The 23,466-nt window shown below is 42.4% G+C and overlaps 2 protein-coding genes across 3 annotated transcripts; both read right to left on the reverse strand.

Moving 5' to 3' along the window:
• Positions 1-1,330: 1,330 nt before the first annotated feature.
• On the reverse strand, positions 1,331-10,685 carry call4 (Calmodulin-like protein 4). Its single transcript, NM_001140876.1, is given in 5 exon segments — positions 1,331-1,713; positions 5,120-5,308; positions 9,978-10,118; positions 10,492-10,522; positions 10,609-10,685. Coding segments are annotated over 5 exon segments (462 nt in total). The 5' UTR covers positions 10,612-10,685; the 3' UTR covers positions 1,331-1,615.
• An 808-nt stretch (positions 10,686-11,493) lies between these two features.
• On the reverse strand, positions 11,494-20,982 carry LOC106586614 (ceroid-lipofuscinosis neuronal protein 6). Of its 2 annotated transcripts, XM_045689550.1 has the most exons (8): positions 20,815-20,982; positions 19,387-19,504; positions 15,849-15,947; positions 14,079-14,267; positions 13,774-13,829; positions 13,090-13,212; positions 12,275-12,560; positions 11,494-11,858 (listed from the first exon to the last, which is right to left on the reverse strand). In XM_045689550.1, the coding sequence occupies exons 1-7, from the start codon at positions 20,871-20,873 to the stop codon at positions 12,290-12,292; spliced, it is 915 nt and encodes a 304-aa protein (XP_045545506.1). In that variant the 5' UTR covers positions 20,874-20,982; the 3' UTR covers positions 11,494-11,858; positions 12,275-12,289. The 2 variants fall into 2 exon arrangements, with proteins under 2 accessions (XP_045545506.1, XP_045545507.1); XM_045689551.1 differs by lacking the exon at positions 20,815-20,982 and having other exon boundaries at positions 19,338-19,504.
• Positions 20,983-23,466: the final 2,484 nt, after the last annotated feature.

Below are 23,466 nucleotides of genomic sequence, written 5' to 3' on the forward strand. Positions count from 1 at the left end.
TTTTGTGTTATGTACACGCTGCTATTTCCCTGTTTTGCCAGGTCACCCTGGCAAGAGGTTTCTAACCTCAATGGGTCTTACCTGGTTAAATCAAAATAAAACTATTACGTTTGGTAGGTGTGGTGAAGCGTTTCCCAAACTCGGTCCTCGGGACAACATTTAGGTTTTTGCCCTAGCACAACAGATTCAAATAGTCAACTCATCATCAAGCTATGGTTATTTGAATCAGCTGTGTAGTGCTAGGGCAAAAACCAAAATGTGCATCCCTTGGAGTCCCCCAGGAACAAGTTTGGGAAACGCTGGGTGCTGGGTCATGATGAAATGAAGTAGACATGTACAGGTAACTGCCAAGATAAAGGAAACACCAACATGTGGTTTAATAGGGCATTGGGCAACCACGTGCCGCCAGAACAGCTTCAATCTGTCTTGGCAGAGTCTACCAGTAGAGTCTGGAACTCTATTGGAGGGATCCAACGCCATTCTTCCACGAAAAGTCCCATATTGGTGTTTTGTTGATGGTGGTGGAAAACACTGTCTCAGGCGCCGCTCCAGAATCTCCCATTAGTGTTCAATTGGGTTGAGATCTGGTGACACACATACACTCTCTAAACATGCTATGTTCCTTTGAGACCCCTCTTTCAAAGTCACAGAGATAGGTCTCTTCTAGCCACGGTAGCCAAAATAACAGACAACTGGGCAATTTTATACATGACCCTAAGCATGATGGGATGTTTTAATTAACTCAGGAACCACACATGTGTGGAAGCATCTGCTTTCAATATACTTTGGTATCCCTCATTTACTCAAGTGTTTCCTTCATTTAGTCAGTTCCATGTATATTCTCCACATATTCTCCCTGCACTCCTTAATAATGGATTAGCTCTATTGGATGACTAAATTAAATGGCATTACATTATTGGAAAAATAATATATGCTCACTGACAATACATTAGGCAGAGAATTCCATTGACATGTGTAATTTACGCCCAAAATGCATGCTGTGTGCACAGATAATTAACCTGGAATTGCAGGCTCCAGTTGCCGTCTTGACAAAATGCCCAGCGTGTGTGCAAAGAATGTCCTTCCTACATATCTAGTATTTAAAAAATATATATATATATTCCTACTAATGAAGTTGAATAATTTGGTTATTATGACATGTAGATATTGACCTAAATTGTTATTGTAAAGAATATTGTGGGAGGAACAAACAACGTTTTAGTTGAATGGTATGGCTGAAAGAGCTTGAATGACTGCATCATGTAAACTACATTTATAAAATGATACACCTAGAACACAAGTTCAACAGTTTAAAACTCAAAATCAAAAGGGAGTTTAGTTGATTTTAATGTCCATTACATATTGCACATGCAGCAGCTACTCAAATAACCCCCCCAAAAGACACCAATTTAATTCATCAAATGCACTTGAATAAATGAAAGTAGAGTACAATAGACACAAACCTAGATGATCAATAAATTAAGAGCATGGAGGTGGTTGGGTAATGCTCAGTGCATGGAGGTGGTTGGGTAATGCTCAGTGCATGCATAACCAGGTCCCTTCCATGACCATGCTTCCCTGTCATAAAGGACATCATCTCCTCCTGTCCTGTCCCTCAGTAATCCACTGATGGTAGTGTCACCATCCTGGTGAACTCCTCGTAGTGCACCTTGCCATTAGACTTCACGTTGGCTTCTCTGAATAGCTCGTCCACTGCAAAGTTTAGAGGGGAAATAACTTCATGTTAATTCGCTGATCTGGGACCAACAACAAGTATGTTAGCAGATAGAAACTTAAAAAAAAATTAACTCCATTCAAATGATGTGTTTTATAATTTGCAAATTTACACAAGAAACAGTTCATGTATGTGTTGACACATTTGGTATTTTATTAGGATCCCCATTAGCTGTTGCAAAAGCAGCAGCTACTCTTCCTGGGGTCCACACAGAACATGAAACATAATACAGAATGACAAAATACAGAACATCATTAGACAAGAACAGCTCAAGGACAGAACTACATACATTTTTAAAAAGGCACACGTAGCCTACATATCAATGCATACACACAAACTATCTAGGTCAAATAGGGGAGAGGCGTTGTGCCGCGAGGTGTTGCTTTATCTGTTTTCTGAAACCAGGTTTGCTGTTTATTTGAGCAATCTGAGATGGAAGGAAGTTCCATGCAATAAGGCCTCTAAACTGTACTAATACTGTACGTTTCTTGAATTTGTTCTGGATTTGGGGACTATGAAAAGACCCCTGGTGGCATGTCTGGTGGGGTAAGTGTGTGTGTCAGAGCTGTGTGTAAGTTGACTATGCCAACAATTTGGGATTTTCAACACATGAATGTTTCTCATAAAAAGAAGTGATGCAGTCAGTCTCTCCTCAACACTTGGCCAAGAGAGACTGGCATGCATAGTATTTATATCAGCCCTCGGATTACAATGAAGAGCAAAACGTGCCTCTCTGTTCTGGGCCAGCTGCAGCTTAACTAGGTCTTTCCTTGCTGCACTGGACCACACGACTGGACAATAATCAAGATTAGACAAAACTAGAGTCTGCAGAATGAGGATGACTTGACCCACTGGGACAGACATCAATTCAATTTCATTGAAATGACGTGGAAATAACGTTGATTCAACCAGTGTGTGCCCAGTGAGGAAGCTCCCATCTGTATGTGTATTTCCATAGGGTCTCTTGGAGCCACTTGGTGCATCACAACAGTCTAAAGTGGCCTTGTTTCTGCACCTATTTAACCCTTTACACTCCTGTGAATTGGCCTATGGATAGGGCCACATAATAAAAAATAAATACAAAAGATGTACCCCCTTTTTCTCCCCAATTTCGTGATATCCAATTGGTGGTCACGATCTTGTCTCATCGCTGAAACTCCCCCAACGGATTCGGGACAGGCGAAGGTCAAGTGCCATGCGTCCTCCGAAACATGACCTGCCAAGCCGCACTGCTTCTTGACACACTGCTTGCTTAACCCGGAAGCCAGTCGCACCAATGTGTCAGAGCCCGGCCCGCCACAAGGAGTCGCTAGAGCACAATGAGACAAGGAAATCCCCCTCCGGCCAAACCCTCCCCTAACAATGCTGGGCCAATTGTGCGCCGCAACATGGGGCTCCCGGTCACATCCGCCTGTGACACAGCCTGGAACTGGTTAGGGCTACCTTGACATGTTTCTTACAGAAGAAATATGAAAAGCATAAGCATGGTAGAAATTGAAAGGGAACAGTTTAGAGATTATTAGACCAAGAGGTGAGGACAACAGTTTACCTGACAAGACTGAATACAAGCACTTGATTTTATGTGCATTTTACATTATGTACTTTTTTGCCACATTTGTTCATCACAAAATGTGAAAATACTCTGGATACATTCAGTAATATAATATTCCTGTAAAATGTGTTGTAGTTGCAACATAAGACAGAACAATAAGAGGTTTGAGAAAGAGGTGTAATTTGTGCCTAAGTGGCCACACACCTCTCCAAAGTGTGCACATTTCCTAAGAAATGTCAATGCACTTTTATGACAAAAAAAAAAGGCTTCAACTGTAAGGTGCTTTTTTTAGCTCCTAGCTGTGCCGTTGAGGAATTAGCGCGAGGACACGTGTAGTTATTTTGTTTGGAACACAACCCTGCATCCATGCAATCACACAATTACTGTTGTTGTTTAAACAATCCAAGAACGGTCCATTATAAAATCACAATCTGGGTCAGATGGGAATCGTTTGAAAGCTTGTTCTATTGCCAACATGACTAGCTAAGTAATACAATATAATATGAAAGTGCTAGGATTTCAAAATGCAATTTAGGGAAACATATCGTAAATTTGGTGTGCATAGATTGGTTATCTGACAACGTCACGTGATTCAATGGGGTAGAAGTCATGTTGTGATTCTGGATGGCCAGTAGCTACCAACAATGACAGGAAGCTGCCATGAGAGGAATTGTAGTTTTATTTTCTTCTTGATAACATGTCTTGTTTTGAGGTGTTTGGACAGATGTCGTGTCTCTGCTAATATGGCAAACATTTGCTAGATAGCTAACCAACAACTGTAACAATGTATTTGAGAGACAAGTGCTCATTGTGCAAATTGATTTGTGTTTTCAATAAATACAAATATATTTAACGTTTCAACAATCTAAGCCAACCCCATAGTTGCGAGGTTGTTGCTAAACAACCAAACCAGTCTATAGAAAGGCATCATGAGTGCATTCAGGTGCGTGTGCCAAGGCAAATGTTCTTCACTGTAGACAGACAGGCTCATTCTGTTCAAAATAAACCAGGGTATGACGCCATGTCTTCTTGTAACTATACATCAAACATGGTGATCATAAACGCTTTATATGAAATTAGATTTATGACATGGAAATGTGAAGTGCACATTTGGACTCACGGGTGTTAGGCTTGTATGACATCAACGCAATATTTATTATAATCCTCAACGTTTCATCTTTCACAATACATGGAGTCCTCTTAATTTACAACGTTTCCCTCACGCAGACAAAACATTTTAACAAGTTGCCCAATTCGCTGGAGGGATCAACGTTTCCCTCACGCAGACAAAACATTTTAACAAGTTGCCCAATTCCCTGGAGGGATGGGGGCAACTTCTTGTCACTGCAGTGCTCAAGTTCAGATCGCTTGTCAGTCAAAACCCAGACAGAGCTGTGAAGCACCGAGCCTGAGCTCTGACGTCATGTATAGCATGTTACTGTACAGACACTGGGATCCAATTTAGGTGTTTATCACTGTCCAGATCTGCCATTTTCAACCCGTATACGGGTACAAGTGTTAAGGGTTAAAAGAGCTGAACTGATAAACTAATACCAGGTAAAGTTATACCAGTTATATTTCACTTTTTCTTTTATTTACCTCTACCATGTGTTCAGACCAGTGCAGATGATGTATAAGAGATTGTAAGAAGGAGCCAATTGAGACTGTTGAGCTGCACTTTCAGTTCCAGTTTCCCAGAGCCAGATTCAGCCTACCTACTGCTCCTGCATTATACAGCATTTTCAATAGAGGCTCCATTAGGCATTATATCTAGTCTGGTCTTAATCCATGTCAGCTAAAACCCCTAGTGATAGAAACACATTGTAGGCTACCTTCTTTATCAGTTAGCTTCTCTCCCAGCTTGGTGAGCTTGGCCCGGAGCTCTGAGGCCAGGATGTAGCCCTTCTTCTGCTTGTCCGTCATCCTCATGGCCTCCAGGATCTCCGCCTTGGGGTCCTCCTGCTGGATCTGCCGATGCATCATGGTCAGGAAGGTGGAGAAGTCTAGCTCGCCCTTCTTATCTGGAGAAGGAAGGATATTAGTAGAACTAATCACCTGCAAAGGGCACCATTGATTCAAAATAGGCCTAAATGCTGCTGTTAAAGTGACTGGTTATCTGCTACATGGCCGAGTTGTGGTATATTTTCATACAACTGTACTGAGCATTGTTGATTATTCCTTACTTCTTCAATAAAATAACGTGTTAGGGTTGCGTAGTGTGTCAATATGGCTGCATTTACACAGGCAGCCCAATTCTGATATTTTTTCCACTAATGGATCTTTTGACCAATCACATCAGATCTTTTCACATCTTTTTCAGCGCTGATCTGATTGGTAAAAAAAAAAAAAAACTGAAAAAAGATCAGAATTGGGCTGTCTGTTTAAATGTGTAAAATAATGAACTGCAAATGGACATATAGTTCAGAGTAACAGAGCAGGAAAACTTTTTGACTCTGAGAAAAACATTCTGTTCAATATTGTAATCGGGAAGTTGGGGATTGATGGAAAAAAATTCTGTTGAGTCAAACGTGTTCTAACCAAAGCCACTTTCACATGACCAAATCAGTTAATTGGTTTTAATATTTCTCAGTACTTCCCCCAGGTTAAAAAGTTCTGTGCAGCAATTATGAAGAGCTGAGAGAAGATGAAATCATTTTTTTAATGTAATAAATGTAATTGGAACAAGCTTGGGACTGATTTCAGCTAAAGTGTAGGTTACACTCAATGTGACAACTTCTCCCTCTACCCATCCCCCAAGTAGCGGCTTGCCTTGCCTACTAAATAATTTACAGCCAAAACCTCACTACGATTCATAGACAGTATGGCTAGATCAACAGGTGTCTAGAGCCGCCTCAATATTCTAATGGCTTCCGCTTCCCTGCTCGTTCCCTTCATCTGCACTGACCTTTAAACATGCTGTGGTAAAGCAGGTGAAGGAGAGAAAGTCCCTTTAGAACCCTCAAACTCAACCAGTTCCACTGTGTTTTTTCATCATTCCCATCTAATCAGGGACTGATTTAGAGGGGTGCAGTTAATTATCAGGTAGAACAGAAAACCAGCAGGCTCCAGACCTCGTAGGGTAAGAGTTGAATACCCCTGCTATAGACTATTGAGATGCCCCCAGGGTAAGTCACTCTAGACCAGGGCTCTCCCAACCCTGTTCCTGGAGAGCTACCCTTCACTCCAACACCAGTTGTAACTAACCTGGTTCAGCTTATTAACTAGCTAATTATTACAATCAGGTGCGCTAGATTAGGTTTGGTGTGAAAACCTACAGGATGGTAGCTCTCTAGAAACAGGGTTGGAGAGACTTACTGTAGACTATTGACATTCCCCCCAGGGTAAGTCACTCTCGACCAGGGGTACTCAACTCTTACCCTACGAGGTCCCGGAGCCTGCTGGTTTTCTGTTTTACCTGATCATTAATTGCATTCACCTGCTGTCCCAGGTCTAATTCAGTCCCTGATTAGAGGGGAACAATGAAACATGCGGGCTTTGAGGTCCAGAGTTGAGTTTGAGGGCTATAGGCCAGTGGTTCCCAAACCTTTTATAGTCTTATACCCCTTCAAACATTCAACCTCTTGCTGTGTACCCCCTCTAGCACCGTCAAATGTTTTTTTTTTTACATCATTGTAAGCCTGCCTCACACACACTATAAGATACATTTATTAAACCTTAGAATGGATGTGAGTTTTTGTCAAAACCGGCTCATGGGAAGTGACAAAGAGCTCTTATAGGACCAGGGCACAAATAACAATAATAATTTTGCTCTTCATTTCGCCATCTTACATATAAAACGTTATTTGTTAATCAAAAATTGTGAATAACTCACTACAGGTTAATGAGAAGGGTGTGCTCTCGTGTATTTTCTGCACTATGCAATGATACTGGCAGCGATCATGTAACGCTTTTACAACATACAGAAGTGCGCTGGTTATCAAGGGGCAAAGTATTGACACATTTTTTTTTAAATTGAGAGACGAGCTTAAAGTTTTCTTTACTGACCATCATTTTCACTTGACTGACCACTGAGATGCCCCCATGGTAAGTCACTAGACTACTGAGATGCCCCCCAGGGTAAGTCACTCTAGACTACTGAGATGCCCCCCAGGGTAAGTCACTCTAGACTACTGAGATGCCCCCCAGGGTCAGTCACTCTAGACTACTGAGATGCCCCCCAGGGTCAGTCACTCTAGACTACTGAGATGCCCCCCAGGGTCAGTCACTCTAGACTACTGAGATGCCCACCAGGATCAGTCACTCCAGACTACTGAGATGCCCCCCAGGGTAAGTCACTCTAGACTACTGAGATGCCCCCCCAGGGTAAGTCACTAGACTACTGAGATGCCCCCCAGGGTAAGTCACTCTAGACTACTGAGATGCCCCCCCCAGGGTAAGTCACTCTAGACTACTGAGATGCCCCCCCAGGGTAAGTCACTTTAGACTACTGAGATGCCCCCATGGTAAGTCACTCTAGACTACTGAGATGCCCCCCAGGGTAAGTCACTCTAGACTACTGAGATGCCCCCAGGGTCAGTCACTCTAGACTACTGAGATGCCCCCCAGGGTAAGTCACTCTAGACTACTGAGATGCCCCCCAGGGTAAGTCACTCTAGACTACTGAGATGCCCCCCAGGGTAAGTCACTCTAGACTACTGAGATGCCCCCCAAGGGTAAGTCACTCTAGACTACTGAGATGCCCCGAGGGTAAGTCACTAGACTACTGAGATGCCCCCAGGGTAAGTCACTAGACTACTGAGATGCCCCCCAGGGTAAGTCACTAGACTACTGAGATGCCCCCCAGGGTAAGTCACTCTAGACTACTGAGATGCCCCCAGGGTAAGTCACTAGACTACTGAGATGCCCCCCAGGGTAAGTCACTCTAGACTACTGAGATGCCCCCAGGGTCAGTCACTCTAGACTACTGAGATGCCCCCCAGGGTAAGTCACTCTAGACTACTGAGATGCCCTCCAGGGTAAGTCACTCTAGACTACTGAGATGCCCCCCAGGGTAAGTCACTCTAGACTACTGAGATGCCCCCCCAGGGTAAGTCACTAGACTACTGAGATGCCCCCCAGGGTAAGTCACTCTAGACTACTGAGATGCCCCCCCAGGGTAAGTCACTCTAGACTACTGAGATGCCCCCAGGGTAAGTCACTTTAGACTACTGAGATGCCCCCATGGTAAGTCACTCTAGACTACTGAGATGCCCCCAGGGTAAGTCACTCTAGACTACTGAGATGCCCCCCAGGGTCAGTCACTCTAGACTACTGAGATGCCCCCCAGGGTAAGTCACTCTAGACTACTGAGATGCCCCCCAGGGTAAGTCACTCTAGACTACTGAGATGCCCCCAGGGTAAGTCACTCTAGACTACTGAGATGCCCCCCAAGGGTAAGTCACTCTAGACTACTGAGATGCCCCGAGGGTAAGTCACTAGACTACTGAGATGCCCCCCAGGGTAAGTCACTAGACTACTGAGATGCCCCCCAGGGTAAGTCACTAGACTACTGAGATGCCCCCCCAGGGTAAGTCACTCTAGACTACTGAGATGCCCCCCAGGGTAAGTCACTAGACTACTGAGATGCCCCCCAGGGTAAGTCACTCTAGACTACTGAGATGCCCCCAGGGTCAGTCACTCTAGACTACTGAGATGCCCCCCAGGGTAAGTCACTCTAGACTACTGAGATGCCCTCCAGGGTAAGTCACTCTAGACTACTGAGATGCCCCCAGGGTAAGTCACTCTAGACTACTGAGATGCCCCCAGGGTAAGTCACTCTAGACTACTGAGATGCCCCCCAGGGTAAGTCACTCTAGACTACTGAGATGCCCCCAGGGTAAGTCACTCTAGACTACTGAGATGCCCCCAGGGTCAGTCACTCTAGACTACTGAGATGCCCCCAGGGTCAGTCACTCTAGACTACTGAGATGCCCCCATGGTAAGTCACTCTAGACTACTGAGATGCCCCCCAAGGGTAAGTCACTCGACTACTGAGATGCCCCCCAAGGGTAAGTCACTCTAGACTACTGAGATGCCCCCCAGGGTAAGTCACTCTAGACTACTGAGATGCCCCCCAGGGTCAGTCACTCTAGACTACTGAGATGCCCCCCCCAGGGTAAGTCACTCTAGACTACTGAGATGCCCCCATGGTAAGTCACTCTAGACTACTGAGATGCCCCCCAGGGTAAGTCACTCTAGACTACTGAGATGCCCCCAGGGTAAGTCACTAGACTACTGAGATGCCCGCATGGTAAGTCACTCTAGACTACTGAGATGCCCCCCAGGGTAAGTCACTCTAGACTACTGAGATGCCCCCCAAGGGTAAGTCACTCTAGACTACTGAGATGCCCTCCAGGGTAAGTCACTAGACTACTGAGATGCCCCCATGGTAAGTCACTCTAGACTACTGAGATGCCCCCCAAGGGTAAGTCACTCTAGACTACTGAGATGCCCTCCAGGGTAAGTCACTCTAGACTACTGAGATGCCCCCCATGGTCAGTCACTAGACTACTGAGATGCCCCCATGGTCAGTCACTAGACTACTGAGATGCCCCCCAGGGTAAGTCGCTCTAGACTACTGAGATGCCCCCCAGGGTAAGTCGCTCTAGACTACTGAGATACCCCCCAGGGTAAGTCACTCTAGACTACTGAGATGCCCCCAGGGTAAGTGAGGGGCCCTTGATGGCGTACCTATCTTGTGGACCTGCAGGTGTCGGTCGATCTCACCGAAGGTGGGACTTGTCCCCAGACAGCGCATAACTGTGATCAGGTCCTTGGCTTCAATCTTCCCCTTGCGCTTCTTGTCGTACAAGGAGAAACATTCCTTGAACTCTACAGGAAGAGGAAAAACAGGCAAATAATGCACTAATGTTCTGGTTGAAAAGAAACTAAAAAACTAATCATGATAATCCTTTCTAAAAACAGTGCATATTACAATGTCAAAATGCTTTCTCCTCACCAAGGAGGCAATTAAAATGTTTTTGTCTCACAAGTGTAGAGAAATAAGTAAATCATTCTTTTAACCTCAATTGGGATTATTCTTTTCTAAAATGCCCTTTTTAAAAAGACATTGCTCTCAAAGTTTGTCACAACATTTTACTCTACTGTTCAATATCAATTTATTGAAAAATAATGACATTATTTATGTCCCATGTGACCTCCCACACACCAAAAGAAAAGCTAGCAACAATATAGCACACCTTACCGTTGATCTGAGTTCCTGACAGGAATTTAGCCTGAGGAAAAACACAATACACCATGAAATGGCCTAAACATGTACAGAAATTAGTAAACACAAAACAATTAAATTGTTTTTTCTTACCATGTCTGTAGTCAGAGATCTCTCTTCTTAGAATGCAACTGGCTCACCTCACCTGTCTCCACACCCATCTGCCTGCCAGTTCTAAAGTCCACCACAGAGTACATGTTATTTAATACCGGTTGCTGTGGAAACCGAGATAGTGGATCCAAGGTATCATATAATGCTCTCCCTTTCTCTTCTATCAAATAGCTGTGATACTAATCACTACCTTATCATCTGTTATGACAACCAGGATATGTTCAACTACAGCATGGCCATCAGCAGACAAGTTAGAGTATATGAAAATAATAGTTGAATAAAAAAAGTGACATTCTTCAGTAAGATAAGTAACTTTGTCCATATTAAAAGTAGGCGTAAGTATGATTGATCTTGCTCAACTAATATAACTCCCGCATTCAATTCAATACCATTTAATGTCTAGTGAAAGGACAATGACAGGATAGTGATGACACTGAATAATATATACGTTTCCTGAGGTAGCTGCAATATATAACATTACCACTAGAGGTCATTGCCTATCAATCCAGCCATGTACTAATAATTTGGTATGTGTATACCCCACTACATCTGGCGTGTACTCTGTATTCCGCTCAGTTGGTAGAGCAAGGTGCTTAGAGCATGGTGCTTGCAGTGCCAGGGTTGTGGGTTCAATTCCCATGGGGGACCAGTAAGAAATAAATATTAAAATGTATGCTCTCACTACTGTAAGTCGCTCTGGGTAAGAGCATCGGCTAAATGACTAAAATGTCAAATGTAAATCTGCTATAGGAGACATATGACTTAGGAGACTGCTATAGGAGACATAAACCCTGATGATGTCTGTTATACAGTATATGCAAGTACAGTTAAGCATGTCTTCAAAGTTCATAAACAATATACACAAAGTGGAGTAAGAAACATTTATTACTAAAAAGATCTGATATGAACATTTTCAAACAACTTACTTGAAGCAATACAATGATGTTCAAGTACATCCAACACTGACCTTTCTTTGAGTTCATTTCAAAGTTTGGCTTATTTTAAATGAATACTGTAACATTGCATACTGTAAGATGGTCATTGTCATGTGGACGGGGTTGGGGGAGTGGTGGGGTGCAACTGTAGAAAAGAGGGGCCTTTCCCAGAATGCAGCACAACACTGTGCTCGATCCACACTCCATGTGGCACTTGCTGATGATGTCATTCTGACATTCGGGAGCGGAGCAGATAGACCCTTTATCTGGAGCAGGAAAGTTTCAGACCTGTCAATTCTACAGAAATGCAAGATATTGATGGAATCCATTCAGTCAGAATTAGTCCATTCCACAGGAGGCTGGTGATGGGAGGATGGCTCATAATAACTTTCCTTACTCCATGCAAACCTAACCTGGGTAACTAATTGTTAACACAAACTAGCATCATCATACTGGCACCCAGGCTAACTAACACAAACTAGTATTATCATACTGGTACCCAGGCTAACACAAACTAGCATTATCATACTGGCTCCCAGGCAAACACAAACTAGCATTATCATACTGGCTCCCAGGCTAACACAAACTAGCATTATCATACTGGCCCAGGCTAACACAAACTAGCATTATCATACTGGCTCCCAGGCAAACACAAACTAGCATTATCATACTGGCCCAGGCTAACACAAACTAGCATCATACTGGACACTCACCTGTTGTCACTCCTATCAGTGGCTGTCCTTAACGTGTAATGTGTAGTAGGACCAGGGCTCGGGGACGTACAGGTGACCGGGGTATTTCTTACGCAGCACCGGGTCGCTCCACAGCCAGGCCACCCACACGGCCACCAGGCACATGGTGACAGAGAAGCTGGCAAACAGAAAGAGGCCATTGGCGTCTGGGACAGAGCCCTTATGCCGCTGGTGGATCACCATGGCTACCATAGCTAGGAAGGTGAGGAGGAAGAGTTGGAAGATCTGACCCTCTGTGACCAAGTACCTGAGAGGGTGTGAGAGAGGGGCATAAGTGAGACCTGCAGTCAAGATACTTTCACTTTCTAGAAGGAAATACCTAAGAGTGGAGCCATGCTTCACACAGTGAAACGTCCCATACTTCAGGTACTTTCAGTACGACATAAATCAGAGTACATTAATCACACAATGGAGTACATTTATCAATTAGAATTCAGCAAACCTCTATGACAGTGATCATCAACTAGATTCAGCCGCGGGCAAATTTTTTCTTGAGCAGATGGTCAGAGGGCCGGAACATAATTACTAATCATTTGTAGACTGCAAATTGATTGCAAGAAGCCCAAACAGATATGACTAAAACAATCATTTCAAAACTTGCTTACATTTGTATACGATCACATATATCTTGCTACAGATTTCCAAAATTAAAATCACTTGGAGGTGAATTGCTGGTGTTTTTACAGTCTTATAGGTCTAATAAAAAAATGGTTTTACAAATCTTTGCTCAGAAAACTTTTCTCAAGTCAAAAGAAGGAAGTAATGAGGGGATTGACCAATAGTAGAGGGCACTGGGTCCGAGTAGCAGCCAACCAGACAGGGGCATCGTCTTCTCCTCTTTGACGTGAGTAAAGCAGCCAGTGAAGTAGAGGAAGAGGATGATGAAGAAAGGAATATACCTGGAGGACGAGAGGAGAGAACTCAGTTGAAAACGAGTTCATGTCAACTCATTACAAACTCATTGCAAATACTGAACACTGGTCACTTTAATAATGTTTACATACTGTATATAGTGTATTCTAGTCAAGACTCATCCTATATAACTACTGCTGTACACACATTTTCTAGTCACATACTGTCATTGTCTATCCATACTATCATATACATACATATTTATATTCCGGACTCTGATATTGCTTGTTCTAATATTTCTTAATTCCTTTATTGAAATTTTTTGGACTTGCATTTGCTTATTGTTTTGTATTGTTCGGTATTAATGCACTGAACATAAGCTTTTTGCTAAACCCACAATAACATCTGCAACGTATGTGTACCCGAACAATAACATTTCATTCGATTTTTAGATATACAGACAAAAATATATCAAAGCAACTCAATTTGAAAAACAGTCATTGTTCAACCACTTGAAAAAGTTTTCATCTAAGTTATATTATCAACCAATAGCATGTTATGACAGTTCAGCAGAAGAGAAAATTCCATTAAAAGTGATTACCACATACCACATCAAATGTCCCAGTTGTTCATCATAAAAATAAAGAAGCTCAAACGAATCAATCTAAAACAAATAAAATAAGAAACATGTTCAAACAATATCAACAGCATGTTTGTTGTTGGTTGATATAAAACAGCATACATTTCAGCTCTACCAGGCACCATCCATTCATTCATCTCGGTTAACCCAGAACTATAATCTTGCGTAATTTGGTCATATTGTATCAGAAGGAGTTGGGTGAAAAGCAGAAGACGTTTCCATCCCGTATGGACTAACAAAGAATATCTTATCTAATAAAAAGGTGTAGCCTACCAGTGTAGCAGGTTTGAGGTCTTTGATGATGGGGTTCTCTCTGACAGACAGGTGGAGCTGGTAACCACTCAGCAGCAGACGATGGTTGATGGAGTCGCCCACCAGGTGGATGCTGGCGCCCATCACAAAGGTGATGATGCTCAGGTACACAGCGGAGCGAGGCAGGGCCCTGGGACTCCGCTCAATCAGCTGCTCGGAGAGACGAGAGCACACACACATTAACAGGCACGTAAACACACACACACACACATTAACAGGCACGTAAACACACACACACACATTAACAGGCACGTAAACACACACACACACATTAACAGGCATGTAAACACACACACACACATTAACAGGCATGTAAACACACACACACACACACACACACACACACACACACACACACACACATTAACAGGCATGTAAACACACACACATTAACAGGCATGTAAACACACACACATTAAGAGGCATGTAAACACACACACATTAACAGGCATGTAAACACACACACACAGGCATGTAAACACACACACACACACACACACACACGCATGTAAACACACACACACATGTAAACACACACACACACACACACACACACACACACACACACACACACACATTAACAGGCATGTAAACACACACACATTAACAGGCATGTAAACACACACACATTAACAGGCATGTAAACACACACACATTAACAGGCATGTAAACACACACACACATTAAGAGGCATGTAAACACACACACACTAACAGGCATGTAAACACACACACACATTAAGAGGCATGTAAACACACACACATTAACAGGCATGTAAACACACACACACATTAAGAGGCATGTAAACACACACACACTAACAGGCATGTAAACACACACACACTAACAGGCATGTAAACACACACACACTAACAGGCATGTAAACACACACACACACACGCATGTAAACACACACACACACACACACACACACACACACACACACACACACACACACACACACACACACACACACACACACACACACACACACACACACACATTAACAGGCACGTAAACACACACACACACATAACAGGCAGAAACACACACACACACACACACACACACACACACACACACACACACACACACACACACACACATTAACAGGCATGTAAACACACACACATTAACAGGCATGTAAACACACACACACATTAAGAGGCATGTAAACACACACACACTAACAGGCATGTAAACACACACACACATTAAGAGGCATGTAAACACACACACATTAACAGGCATGTAAACACACACACACATTAAGAGGCATGTAAACACACACACACTAACAGGCATGTAAACACACACACACTAACAGGCATGTAAACACACACACACTAACAGGCATGTAAACACACACACACACACGCATGTAAACACACACACACACACACACACACACACACACACACACACACACACACACAGGCATGTTAACACACACACACATTAACAGGCATGTAAACACACACACATGTTAACACACACACACACACTAACAGGCATGTAAACACACACAGTCAGTATGCATGCACACACACGCGCTTAGTATAGCATGTGAGCATCACAAATGAATCGGATTAATTCATTACATATTGAAAAGTGATTATTTTGGCCACATTTGATTATCACTGTAGCTTCTTATAGGGCGACTGTGACTGTGAACTAACGGTATCAACCAGCGTTGCAGTTTGTGTTGGGTGGTTCCAGACAGCCACCCACCTTGAGCAGTAGGAATGGCGTGATGACATTGTAGGCCATGTGAAAGTAGTCTCCAGCACTGGGCTTGTTCAGGGGGAACCACTCCAGAGGGAGAATGATCTGAATTAAATCATGGATACAGCACAGGGTTGCATTCATAGCATAGACTTGAATGCTGATATAACTAGGCTATTTGTCTGATACACTTTGTTATTTACTCAAATATATTATTGTAGCAGGGTGGTTCCACACCAGGACAGGCCGGAAATATTTTGGGTATCACGGATTGTTATGGCAATTCTCACATAGAAACTTAACTGGAAGGAAATATGATTGACATGCTTTTTACACTTGCAACACAATGTTTTTTTTTCTTTTAAAATCCTGTTCACAGTGTCTCCTGTAAGAACCTCTGATCCATGAACAGTACGTGATACAGACATCTCAGTGTCATTGTACACCTTATTGCAGGCCTGGGCAACTCCAGTCCTCTGGGGCCTGATTGGTGGCACACTTTGCCCCAGTCCCAGCTAACACACCTGACTCCAATCAACTAATCATGATCTTCAGCTTAGAATGCAATTAGTTTAAATCAACTGTGTTTACTAGGGATGGGGGAAAAGTGTGCCACCAACCAGGCCCCAGAGGACTGGAGTTGCCCAGGCCTGCCTTATAGTGTGCTTGAAAATATGGAATATGTCTTGAACATTCATTTATTCAACATAAAACATTAATATCTCAAAGTACCTTTTTTGATGTAGCAATTTTTTTTTTTTTTACATTGTTTAGAACAATATAGTCTTAAAACTGGTCAAATTTCTAGAGTGGCTCTCTGGTACTTTAGAAGATATGACCCATTTATACATTTATAAATCATAGCCCTCCTTTAGGATTGCACATTCAGCAAATCACCAGCAGAGGGAGTTCCATTTGAATCCATTTTCCCATTCACTCTGTTGGTGGTGGTAATAAAATGCATCGTAACTTCAGAATTAGCAGACAACCAACTCTGGAAATGTGATGTACTTATAGAGTATATTGTTCCAACCAATGTCTTAAAATTAGGAAAATCAAAAAGGGTACTTATGAGTTTTATGTTGAATAAATGAATGTGACAAATTGAATTTCAGAACTTAAACATATTCCATATTAGTGATAGGGGCTATAAAAAATAAAAATCTATAGTTCCATATCGCATTATTATTGTGGGCGATATCATATCGATACTTTGATTACAAGTATAGATTTTTTTTTTTTTATATCAAACTCACCAAAACTCATCCTATAGCTTGTTCTCCATCTTTTTAAACAGTGAGCCAACATGTTTTCAGCACTTTTTTCCATGACTGATTAAAAACTAATTTCCCCATGCTCTCTCTTATCTCTCCGTAGCAGACAGTGTATCAAATAGCAAAACCGTGAGAATCGCAATACATGTCGTATCGGCAACTAAACATGGTGATAATGACATATTGTGAGGTCCCTGGAAATTCCCTACTCCACACACTAAGGAGTATGACTGCACGGTTCACGGATCATAGGGTCTTACTGTAGTGGAAGAATGAGAGATGGTGATCTACTCGAGACTAGCGACTTGCTGGCGCTGAGGCCCAGCTTGAAGACTCAATCATGATTCATGACATTGTTTGGATGACTGACCACCTGTGGGCTATCACAGAGGTCAAACACACCTTCTCTGTGGTTTTCTCCGGGGAGAGACGTTCCCATGGTAGTGCTGGGAGACGCCAGGAGAGATGGGAAAACTGATGAAACTTCCATAGACTAAATTAATGTTACTGTGTGAATTAAATTGTCATGTTTGGAATGTTTCAAGAGTTCATAAAGCGCAACGAATTTGAATATGTTTTATTGTACTGTAAGTGGTATGGATTTATTGTTACAGGGAAACTGATATCTTGTTAGTTGGATTGTGGATAGTTCAAAGAGCAGCGACACAGGGGTGGGCTCCTACCATTTAAATTCAGCTGATTAGATTAAAATCTGGTTGTGTTTTCCTGTCTTTTGCTTTTGATTGCAAAGTGTAAAGAAATGTTAATTCAGGTTGGGGATGAGTTTCTGCTTGAATTTGACAGTTTGAGAACCTGCTAGCAAGCTGCTGTGTCGCGCACTGCTTTTTCTTTTAGAGATGATTCTGAACTGAAGACGGGTGTAACTACGTTAAGCCTATTGGTGACATTCATTTACTCTGAGTATTCTGTAATGTATCATGTACACTTTTTCTTCTGTTAATTATTTTGTGACTAAAATGATATTAGTTGAAATTAGTAAATTGAGTCCTCTTTCTACAGATTAATTGACTATACGCTTATAATTTATGTCTATCGATAGTTGTTTATTACACTACACATTCTTGGATACCACCTTGACATCTCTGATCTGCTTGCCTCAATAAATGACTGCTAGAACATTGGTTACCAGGATAAGCCATTTGTAACAAGTCTCTTAATAATTTTATAACGGTGCAAGTTAGAGACATGTTAATTCTATTCAGACGTAATTCAAGGCTCGCTGCCTTCACTAGGTTTATCCAGAGATGTACAGGTCCTGTTGTATTTATTCACATAATATTACAGTCAGATTGATCAATGTAGTTTATTATTATATTCAACATACTATCTACATAATGGTTGGATAATTTCACCCAAACTACATAACAGCAGGCATGTATAGGTCTAAAAAGGGCTTACATTTTGTATTAAATAGCTTGTTTGTTACAATAGTTCAAAATGGCGTGGCCAAACATGAGAATGAAGGGTATGGTTTGTGCCAGACAACATTTATCAACCTATTAGAGTGTCATCAAATAATGTTTGTTTGTGTTCATTCATTATGATTTGTTATGACAGTTAAGACAAGTCATGGAATCTAAATGACTTCGTTAACAAAGACCAACACAAAGTTAACCTGCACTTCCAACACATTGAACAGGCGGGGAGTGGAAATGTGCAACAGCCTGTTCAAATACCCCTCTACATGAGCCTTCTATGGTTGACTAAAGTCATCGATCATGGATTTGTGTCATCAATCACTTCCTTCAAGATGTATTGCATTGTTATGGAGTCACATACTCTATGTGGTAGGTCTATTCCTCTTTGGGATATGAGGTAGTCTAAAATGGCCACTTTCATCATGATTTCCTCAAAAATGGTTTGTAATACAAATGTAAAAAAATATGTCAAATATCCTTTACCCCAATGAAGTTTCCTTGTAAGAATTTCAATTTTTTATGTAACCTTTATTTAACTAAGCAAGTCAGTTAAGAACAAATTCTTATTTACAATGACGGCCTACCCCAGCCAAACCCTCCCCTAACCCGGACGACACTGGGCCAATTGTGCGCTGCCCTATGGGACTCCCAATCACGGCTGGTTGTGATACAGCCTGGAATCGAACCAGGGTCTGTAGTGACACCTCTTGCACTGAGATGCAGTGCATTAGACCGCTGCGCCACCCGGGAGCCCAATTGCCAGAACAACCTGAGATACCCACATTTTCTCAAGCTGTCCTGGTATGGAATCTCTCAGCAGGTTGTCCATACCATTACAATGGGCCTTCCAAAGTCCAGTACCCAGTTTTGCACTGTGAGATAGAACCACAGGTCAAAGTGGAACTGTGGCCTCTTCATTGATGACCCTTTTGGCTTGGACCCTGGTTGGCTTTAGAGAAAGACACATTATGAAGTATGAATTCCCTCCAACTCCAAAACAACATTATACAGAATGACAATGTATGAACAAGACGTTAGCCAATATGTAGGAACAACAGTGCTGTGGTAGGCCTACACCTATATGAAAACACATAAATAATCATTATCTTTCTGTTCATGTAGCCTACTATATTATTCATCACTATTACTGTTGTTGGCCTTGATCTACCTCCGAGGTTAATAACGCCAGTGGGGGAAATAGAAGGAGGACATGTAAAGAAATAAGATGCATGTTATTCAGTGGGCTGTTTGCCACGGTGGATACACAGTCCAATGCATTCCTTGTACAGGACCCATCTGTTATTAACTCTCTGCAAATAATGGGCATCATAAAAGACAAGATTCACTGTATTGTATAGCTGTGCTTGACAACCTTCACAGCCAACATCATTTGAAAGCATTACTTCCCTGTCCTTGGTCACATTACACTGACCATGAGCACATTACAAGGCAAGAAGAACTTCAGCCAGCAAACACAGGCAATAACTAACCTAGTTTAGAAAATAAGGGGCAGTTTTGAGTGGCAGACTGATATGCCTTTACAGTATATTTTCTACTGACACGGTCTGACAGTAGCCTAGCGGACTAAACTCCACGGTGCAGGAAGTTTCTGAATAACTTCAACAGAGTGGAGCCGAGACCAGGCTTTGTGGAATCTAGCTCTGACTACATCAATTCGCCCAAGGTCAATACTTCGAATAATTTAAATTATGAAACGCCCACCTTGTACTCATGTTTAAAAGCACTCGAAGCTTTTGGAACAAATAAAACCACACGTGGGCCAAAACGCTATTAGTTGGAGAACCCTGTCTTACAGCAATGAGCAAACATGCGGTGGTTGTATTTGAATTAACTATTATTGAAACAGTAACGATATAGATTTCAGTAAGCAAAGAAAGATATGCAACTACTGAGGACAAACATAAGTACAAGTGAGGCGTTTCATAATTTACATTTTACAAGTATTGACCATGGGCGAATCGATGTAGTCGGCGCTAGATTCCACAAAGCCTGGTCTCGGCTCCACTCTGTTGGTAAAGTTGATCAACTTCCTAAAACATGGGGTGGAGTTCAGTCCGCTAACAGTAGCCTCGTCTTTATTGTTTACGTTTCGTTGATAGACAAACGCCTGAGACACTTCGGCTTATCAGGGCGACTCTTTCGACGTGCACGGTGCCTTCCAACCACTGGCCCGCTAGATGGGAACATGAAATACTTGCCGATGATATAAACAGTTAATCACAAGCAAACTGTTCAAACCTGGGGTTTGTTGACGACCGGGGTGCATCGCTTTGACGTTTCCGTACCGCAGGTTGCATTCTCTTCCCGATGTCCTCCAGTCCTTCGACGAAAATTCCCTCCTTATTTTTCTTCTTTGGTGTGGTTAATCGGCGGTTGGCATCCAACCTTATGGTGCATTACCGCCACCTACTGTACTGGAGTGTGGGCCGAAGACAGAGAAACTATTGTAAATCCTGCCTGCCAGTCCCGTTTTCCTTTAAAAAGAAGATAAGAAAACATTTGGGACTGTATCTAATGACGTTCTACTCAGTATCCTCTTTAAACTCATTTCCTGTATCCCCTTCTCCCTCAAACTGGATCTCAGTCTCTCTCTTTCCCTCTGATACTGACCACACTGTGCCAGTACATGCTCCACTGTCTCTGTTTCCTGGCAATATTCACACTCTCCTGTTGGATGCTTTCCTATCCCATTTAGAGTTTTATTCAACCAGCTGTGTTCCAGCCTTCGTCTTTAAAAAAATAGCCTCCTCTGGGCCCGGTGATGGGCCCCCTATGTAATTTGAATACCACCCCACCATGCCCAAGCATTAATTGTTGACGCGGGTCCATCACATTTACAATTTGACAAGAAGATCTTTAATGTAGGCTATATGATAAATGATCCCACTGATGGTTTCACCAACAAAATGTTTTTTTTGCCACTACAAAAGCATGATATTTTTGTGTATTGATGACAATAAATCAAATTAATTAGCTAAATAAATCATACTATTCAATAATTTCAATACCATGTTAAGATAATGACATGTATTCTGGGATTCATTGTGCAAATACTCTCCAAAGCGTTGTTGTTTCTGTCATTATTTTAAGCAACAGTTGAGCTAGCTATCAAGAGACAACGGCCAACAACAAAAAAATAAGAGAGAATGTCGAGAATAGAAAATTACAGATTCAAAAATCAGCAATGTATCAACACAAAAGTGGAGCCCAAAAGAGGAAGGCCAAAAATGAAAACGCAAAGGAGATATCAAAATTAGTTAAATTAGATTCCTTTTTCAAATGCAGTTCAAGTTCAGACATTGCTAGCAGAAGCAATGTAGCGGGACCAGAAAAAGATGTAGGTTTATCATCGCCAGCAGCAGCTTTTAGCGGGTCAAGTGAGCCAAGGCCAAGCTATTCCATCGTGCCAAGAGAAGCAACTTTGAGAGAGGAGGATACAGGTTGTCAGGAATCGGCGGATACGACCCTGAGCACAAGCCAGGCCGGACATGCTATCCCCGGGCCGGGCGGGGAGGAAGAGGAGCAGGGCGAGGCTAGAATCATGGCGGCTGAGGAAACAGGTGGAAGTGGGACAGACGGCCTTTTTAAATTTCTGGCGACAGTTGTTGGAGCGCATAGTTAATGTAACTCTCACACTTGCATCATGTAATTTGGTGTTCAGAGGGCACCGTGAAAAGCTGGGGCATGTCAACAGTGGGAATTTTCTCAGTATAATTGAACTGCTGTCATTTTACGACCCAGTTCTGAAATAACTTTTAGAACGCTCCGCAGGATCCGTTAACTATCTCAGTCATTATCCAAAATTAGCTGATTTATATCTTAGTCGAGTGAGTGAAGTGTGACATTCAGGGAGAGATGCAGGAAGCCCATTTTTGTTTCTATTATTATGGACACCATACCGGATGTATCCAAAGTAGACCAGTTAAGCCAAGTTTATCGCTATGTGAGAGTGATAAGGGATGCAAATAATATCGCCACAGATCTGACCATCACAGAGTCGTTTTGGGGATTTCTGGACACTGCTGACACATGCATTCCATAATCTTACATACATGTGATGTTAAAGATATTGGTCATAGATTGATGGATTCGTTGGGTCCTTCCCTGGCTTCCGGATTGGTCTCACTACTACCTCCTTTCAGCTGCCTGGTAGTTTCCCCTCCTCCCACACTCTGTTGTACAACACCAACACCTTATCCAGTGCCTCATCACTAAGATGAGCCAACATGACATAATACACCTCATCTTTCCCTGCTGAAGTTAACCCAGCCTTGCCTCTTCATCAAACCATGATAAATGGTGCGTTCAATGGATAATTGACATCCTCCCTCATATCCAGCACTCTAGGGTGCTCCTTTCTCGTTCTCTCTCTCTCTCTCTCCCCCTCTGCACCTACTCTGACAGATTAGCCAAGCTATGCACTTGGACAACTGCTTTGGCCTTCATCTCTGCCTTCTCCTCATCTGTTACTGCCATGTCCTCCCCCACTCGTCAACACTGGATAATACCACTCCCTCCACTTGATCATCCCCCACACTTTTCCCACAGGTGTCGCCCTTCTAATGGTGTCACAGAACTGATGTCAACAAGACCTATTTTCTTGATGGATAGTTCTCCTCACCAGGGTCAAAATTCGCTCCGGTTTGTTACTTCCTTCGTCTTCTTCGGATTTATTAGTGAACTACACACAAAAGGTCTATTATACAGTTCAAGTCAGAAGTTTACATACACTTAGGTTGAAATCATTAAAACTTGTTTTTCAACCACTCCACAAATGTCTTGTTAACAAACTATCCCATTGTAGAGTGGGTTAGGACATCTACTTTGTGCATGACACAAGTCATTTTTCCAACAATTGTTTACAGACAGATTATTTCACTTATAATTCAC

The sequence above is a fragment of the Salmo salar genome, chromosome ssa11 (assembly GCF_905237065.1).
Source record: "Salmo salar chromosome ssa11, Ssal_v3.1, whole genome shotgun sequence".
NCBI classification, from domain to species: Eukaryota; Metazoa; Chordata; class Actinopteri; order Salmoniformes; family Salmonidae; genus Salmo; species Salmo salar.

Coding starts and splice junctions, on each gene's coding strand:
- LOC106586614 (XM_045689550.1), bottom strand. CDS start 20,873: ATGCAACCTGCGGTACGGAAACGTCAAAGCGATGCACCCCGGTCGTCA. Junction 13,213..13,773: donor CAACTGGGACATTTGATGTG/GTATGTGGTAAT, acceptor CTCGTCCTCCAG/GTATATTCCTTTCTTCATCA. Junction 12,561..13,089: donor CCCAGTGCCCTCTACTATTG/GTCAATCCCCTC, acceptor ACACCCTCTCAG/GTACTTGGTCACAGAGGGTC.